Source organism: Echinops telfairi, unplaced genomic scaffold (assembly GCF_000313985.2).
Source record: "Echinops telfairi isolate 266 unplaced genomic scaffold, ASM31398v2 ScPeMD7_7469;HRSCAF=8507_0, whole genome shotgun sequence".
Lineage (NCBI taxonomy): Eukaryota > Metazoa > Chordata > Mammalia > Afrosoricida > Tenrecidae > Echinops > Echinops telfairi.
Window position 1 is genome coordinate 57609405 of NW_022111372.1, and position 6944 is coordinate 57616348.

The following is a 6944-nucleotide window of genomic DNA, read 5'->3' on the forward strand; positions in this document are numbered from 1 at the left end:
TGGTGAAGAAAGCTGATGGTGCCCGGCTACCAAAAGATACAGCGTCTAGGGTCTTAAAGACTTGAAGGTAGACAAGCGGCCATCTAGCTGAGAAGCAACAAAGCCCACATGGAAGAAGCACACCAGCCTGTGTGATCACGAGGTGTTGATGGGATTAGGTACCAGGCATCAAACCACTGTTCTTTTTTCACTGACCCTCTCCTTTAGTAAGTATGATGTCCTTCTCCAGAGAACATTCTTCTGATAATATGTTCAAAGTATATGAGACAAAGTCTTGCCATCCTTGCTTCTAAGGAATATTGTGGCTGTACTTCCAAAGCAGATGTGTGCCTTCTCCTGGGAGTCAATGTCACACAGAACATTCAAAGCGATAATTCAAAGGTTTCTACTCTTCAGTCCTCCTTATTCTTTTACATGCATACGAGGTGACTGAAAATACCGTGGCTTGGGTCAAGCATATCTTACACCTTAAAGTGACATCGGCAATGACATCTCTTGTTCCACGTCCTCTTTGGAATCCAGCGTGAATTTCTGGAGTTCCCTACATATTGATGCAATGGTTTTGAATTATATTCACCAAAATTAGTTGCATATAATTAGTAATACTGTTCAATAGTTTCCACATTATGCAGGTCACCTTTCTTTGAAACAGGCATAAATATGGCTCTCTTCTGTTTAATCAGGTAGCTGTCCTCTCAATTACTTGGCACAGATGAATGAGCACCTCCAGATTTGTGCATCCATTTATTAAAACACTTCAAGTGGTATTACTTCAATTTTTGGAGCCTTGTATTTGGCCAATGCCTTCATGCATCTTGGACATCTTCCTTCCATACCATCAATTCCTAATCATATTTTGCTTCCTGAAATGGTTGAACATTGATGAATTCTTTTTGGTATTGTCTCTTTTGATGTGTTTTCTGCATCATTCCATATTTTGCTCCTAGGATCCCCTCAGTACTGGAATGCAAAACTTGATTATATTTTTTCCTTTCCTGCCTTTTAAATTATCATTTCTTTGTATAGTGTCCTTAATGCCATTGGGTCTTTGACCATTAGGTTCAACATATCAAATTTATTCGTGAAATAGTCTTTGAATTCAGGTGGGGTGTACTCAAGGTCATATTTCGGTACTCAGAAACTTGTTTTTTCTTTAGGTTTAACTAGAACTTGCATATGAAAAACTGATGGTCTTTTCCATAGCTGTCTCCTATCCTGATTCTAACTGATGATACTGAAATCTCATCATAGTCTCTTTCAATAGATGTAATCTATTTGATTCATAAGTATTCTACCTGGTAAGGTAACATGTATGTAGTTATCATTTACATTATTGAAAATTTTGTCCTGAAAATTTTTTACTATGGGATCACTAGTGTGATTTCTATCACTGACTTAATCTGACTTCTCTAATGAGTCAAAATCACCGGAGCTTCTATATGCATGTACAAAGAGGTTTACAGCAAGGAAATAGTTCACACAGTTGTGGAAGTGGCAAGTTCCAAGTCCACTGGTTGTATAGAGGCTTCTCCTGATGTGTGGTGTGTGTAGCAACAGGGACTGATGAACCCAAGTTCAGCAGGACAGGGTTCTGGCTATAGAGGTAAATTTAAGGTGGGCAGGTCAAACTTGTGGCTGCAGAGGCAAAAGCGCCATCCAAGGTCAACGGGCTGCTGACAACTCTCAGGAAGGGCAGGCAACCTGGCAGGCTCCTGGCTCAAGTAAAAAGAACTGGAGGTGGGGTGACAAGCCAGATGCAGGATACAGACCTGGCAAAAATGCATGCAAGCTTTTCCACAGTGTCTACTTATAATGGAAGCAGGCCACACCCTTGAGGAACTCTCATCACAGGGGACTACCTGGTCTTAATTGCCCAACGACTGATAATCTTGGCCCAGTCAAGTTAGCATAAAACCTAACTACCACAATCACTAAAACCCTATTTCCCAACTGCTGAACTTTCTTTTGTTTCCAACTTTCACATTCCGATCACCAGTAAATTGTCACTGCATCTTGACAAACTGAGACCTATCTATTTATTCCAGAAGTCAATAATGAGTTTAAAGTATCTAAAGAATTACCCTCTACAGTCTATGTGGAACTACATGCTAGAATAGTTTCAAAGAAGTGAACACTAATTCTATATTCATGGGACAAAGATGAGGCTTTCGGTTCCCATAAAGATTTACAGACTTAGACATCCATGGAGGCAGTCCTACTCTGTCATATAGGAGTACCTACCGTATAAGGAGAAATCAATTTTACAGCAATGGGTTTAATTCCATGCAGCCTAAGTAAAATCTGAAATGATGTATCACAACTAGTGGTGGTATAAATATATGGAGCAGGAAATGGCTGTTGGATAAATTTACAGAGGTAGTGTTAAAGCTCATGGTATTCACTGCATCGCTCATCAGCAAGTACTCTGCAGATCTGCAAACTATACCTAAATCTATGATGTGTTAATGTAGTAGTTGTCTTAACACTGTCTTGCTTTTATAGACTTCAACACTGTAAACTTCTGTCAGAAATGGAAACTTACTATCCTGACTTCTGCAACACAATACTCATGATCATACTAATGATCATGTCTTATGGCAATTTTGTGAGCTGAGGACTAATTTTTTCAGAAGAGCTATGCTCAACAACTACTGCTAAATGGTTTTGGAAATTAATTTTTTAAAGACTTGATATTTCTTAATGAATTCAATCTAAAATTAGAAAATTTCCTAAAATGCAAGCAGTGCTTCAAGCATAAGCTGCCAAATGAAATGACCGCATAGATCATTGCAATGAAGCCCTACATAAACTATAGTACATTTCATGTCAAGCTACTTTGTACACATCTCAAGTTGTCCAAAGTTAAAACAAGTGTTGAGTTCTCTATTCTCACACAAAATGACAGTGGATATATTTTCTGGTTTCAATTATAGCTCTCGGAGTGCTTTTCAGATCTTAATACATGTACAAAGTAAATTTCCATGTTTCTAAATCATTTAACTGCAACTTAAAAGAGTTTCCAGATAAACCTTCACTTTGAAATTATTTATCCACAACATGACATGTTAAAGGGTAAACACTTAAGAAAAGATTTCAAATAATTCTATAAATGCCTTCTAAGTGATAAAGATCCTCAACTGCAATCATAAAGTCATGGAAAGAAGTGGGGTGTACAGCTAACTGCCTCCATAAACAACTGTTCCCTCAACCATGAAACGAGAAGAACTGGAGGGTGCCCAGCAACCACGATTGAACTGTTTGATCAAAGACTCTAGAGAAGAAATGAAGAACATAGTTTATCAAATCTCATGGAATACACTTTCTGGTGCCATCGTGCCTGGCTGAATCACCTAAAACTATTGCCAAGATAATCTTTAAACTATTATCCCCTGAATTTGTCTTAAACTCCAAAATGGCTTAGTTTAACTAGGAAAAAATAACTAACTGCCTTGAGTATTGTACTCTTTTAACATCTATCTTTGAGGGTTTAAATTATTGCCAAGATAATCTTTAAACTATTATCCCCTGAATTTGTCTTCAACCCAAAAAGGGCTTAGTTTAACTAGGAAAGAATAACTAACTGCCTTGAGTATTGTACTCTTTTAGCATCTATCTTTGAGGGTTTAAATTGACAACAATTGAGCTGCAATCCACAAGGTGGGCAGTTCGAAACCACCAGTGGCTCTCTGCTTGTGTAAACAGGTACAGTGTCAGAAACTACAGGAGCAGTGCTGCCTTATCCTACAGGCACGATGAGTTGTTATCAACTTGATGGCAATAAACAAGCAACCAGCTCCAAAGATGAGAGAGGAAATTTAAAAGCAAGGAGTATGTATTAATAGGAAAGGCACAATTCAGAAAATGAGAATGAGAATAGATACACGGCTGTAAATCCTATCACTGAATTGTACATATAAAAATTGTTTAATTGGTATATGTTCTGTTGTATATATTCTCAACAAACATAAAATATAGTATAAAAACAAAATAATCATTTGCTCACAGACTGATGTTAAGTATTTGGCAGTACCTATCTCCAAGAAAGGGTACTTTTAAAGATGAAATCAGTAAAAGATCATTACAGATTAATATTACCACAAATATTTGCAATTCATGTTGATGATAGAGTACTAACTCTGAACCCTCATTAAATAAAACATTTAACTTCTAAATGAATAATTCCATCTTTCTTTTGCATTAGACCTATGTGGTAGTTACATAATTTCATGTCAACTTGAAGATATAAAAAAGTGTAAGGATAGTAGTCAATCTGTCAATCAGGTCATAGCCTGATGGTGCCTCCTTGTGGTGTGGCCTTATAAGGAGAGTGCTGGAACATCCCCCTCTCTGCCTTTACCTTCCTGCTGGCTGATTCTGATCGCTGCCAGAGCTACCACCATTGGATCCTCCCGACCTTGCACCCACCAGTCTGTGATCTTCCTGCATTCTTCAGCACTGCATGAGTCTGAGATGAACTTAGGGACTAGTATCGAACTTATGGACTCGAGTTGGACTGGGTTGGTATGGTTTCTTGATACATAATTACTTCTTGATATAAAGCTCTTTCTTACACATATATGAGTGTCACTGGATTTGTTTCTTTAGTCAAACCGGCCTAACCCAACCTGTAATACCAAAAGGGAAAAAAATATACTCAAGTATTGTATTTTGAATTTCATCAATAAAGCTTTGTACAAATTTGTCTTCTGCCTTCTTAGAGAAAAACTCATTGCCATCGAATCAATTCTGAATCATAGCAACCATATATGGGGCTTCAGAAGCTATAAATCTTTATAGGAGCAGACAGCTTCATCTTTCTCCCAAGGAGTAGTGGGTAGGTTTAAAGCACCTTGTGATTAACGAGCTTATTCAACATCCCTGTCATCTCTCCCTTTGTTATAGAAATGCCTACAAAATATCCCACATTTTACCTCTTAGGCTAAAATATTTACAACTTTACAGTAAAAGTTTACTGACCTCTCCTCTAGATCATGCAGTCTTTTACTGCAATAATTACCATATCATTACATAGCTCTTTATTTACACACCTATCTCCCCAACTCAACCATGAGCTACCGTAAGACATGCACATAAACCAAGTAAGCAGTCCAGTTGTTTTCCACTTAAGTTTTTGCTAAAGGGAGCCCGGCAAGAGGTCATCAGCATTCCTGAGTCATTCTTGAATGTTTCACAGTGACGTACAACCTAACCCCCCTCCCCCACACACACACACATACACCTAGATTTAAAAACTTTTAGTCGTTTCTAAAAACGTTATGTTTGCTCACTGATAAGCAATAGAAAATGGAACCAGCTAAAAACAAGAAACAATCTCAACTCATTTCCATTCTCACTTGATGGCATTAAGTTTTGGGTTTGGGGAGCTCTTCCCTAAGTTTGTTTTCCAATTCTTTGCCTGATTAATCTCTTTGATAGTGAAATAAACTAGAGTAAACAGACCTGCGGCAATGGCTATCAGTTATCAACGCTAGCACACACCACTTCATTAACTGGCAGATAGCGACTTCTGATCCTTCAGGATTACAAACTGTTATCAAATACTTACTGTTCCTTGTTCTAATAAAAGTTGGCACTTGCTGAGGCATTCTGGGCTGTCAATTAGTTCCAGGAGTGCTTTCTCAGCCTCTATTCTTTGTGTGAGATCAGTTCCTACATAGAGGTGAGTACATAATGCTTCCAATTCAGCCAAACTCTTGAGAGGAAAGACAAAAATGAGCATTTTACTTGTGTGAAAAAAATTTAAAAATAAGGCAGCCACAGGAAACAAGTAATGCAAATATCATTTTACTCAATAATCCAATACATGTTTAGCAAGCTACTACTTATTAAAAGATATTGTTAAATCAAACAGATACATCTCCTACCCCCCAAAATATTTCATTTTAAAATGGATAGTTCAAAATAGAAAATAGATCGTTCTACAGAGGAAAGCTGAGCGCATACATAACCCAAAGAATTAGAAGCAGCAGCATTTATGGCGGGCCTGGCAGAAGAAGACTAGAAGGCCGGCTAGGCAAGAACACAGCTTGTCCCGGCCCTGCTGCAGAGGCGCTGCATCATTCCGGACACCGAGAGCTGGAGGAGATGCCAGATGTGGCTAGAAAGATGGGAACAAGAATGATCATGCTTTGCACTCGCTGTGCCAATTTACATTCTTTCTCGAATTACAAGAACTTCAATTGCTCCGGCCACAATAAAGAAATCTTATTCATTACAAATGTATGCTGATTTGGGACGGCTAACCTAACAATTGATAGTGCGATAGGTCAACTACGTCATGATGTTCAGGAACTATGACTTGACCCCCTGTTATTTCTAGAAATGTAATACTAGCTGATCATATTGTCAGTCCCTCTTTTATATGCACAAAACATAATTCATTCTGATCTTACTTTCCTAATAGAAGCACCTACAAAGTATCTTGTATTTTTCCTCTCGGTCTAAAATATTTACAATCTAGAGAATTATTCACTGGAGGACAAAAATTAGCCCTAATTTCAATGTCGGTAGGCATATAAAGGAATGGACTTCATAGTTTTTGTCTTTTTATGGCCTGAATTATAAGGTGGAAGCCTTATAATTGGACTATTCCAAATATTTCCTCAAGCACATATTCCTGGCCCTACTACAAAATGTCACCTAAAAATGAAATGAGATATCTTCTAGCTCCCTTTACTTTTTATTTCTCTTTCTTGGCTCCCTTCTGATATTTTCCATTTCTCTGGGTTAGCCAGCATTCCAGACTTGAAACTTTCTGCTAAAGGGAAAAGAAAGGAAAGGTTTCAAGTAGCTATATTATGACCTCACGTGAACCACATTTAAACACTTCCCCACCTACAAAGTTTAGTAAACCCATCAGAGCACTATGACATGCAATGCATAATATTAAAATGCACAGAAAACTCATACTTCATGAATGCATA

At 37.8% G+C, this 6944-nt stretch overlaps 1 protein-coding gene across 1 annotated transcript in view; it reads right to left on the bottom strand.

Annotated features, from left to right (window-relative positions):
• The window catches only part of RANBP17 (RAN binding protein 17), a 403303-nt gene extending 397563 nt beyond the window's left edge, over positions 1-5740 (bottom strand). The window contains exon 1 of the mRNA XM_004697128.2: positions 5567-5740. Within this exon, the coding sequence (XP_004697185.2) occupies positions 5567-5740 (174 nt within the window). The remainder of the gene's footprint in view (positions 1-5566) is intronic.
• Positions 5741-6944: the final 1204 nt, after the last annotated feature.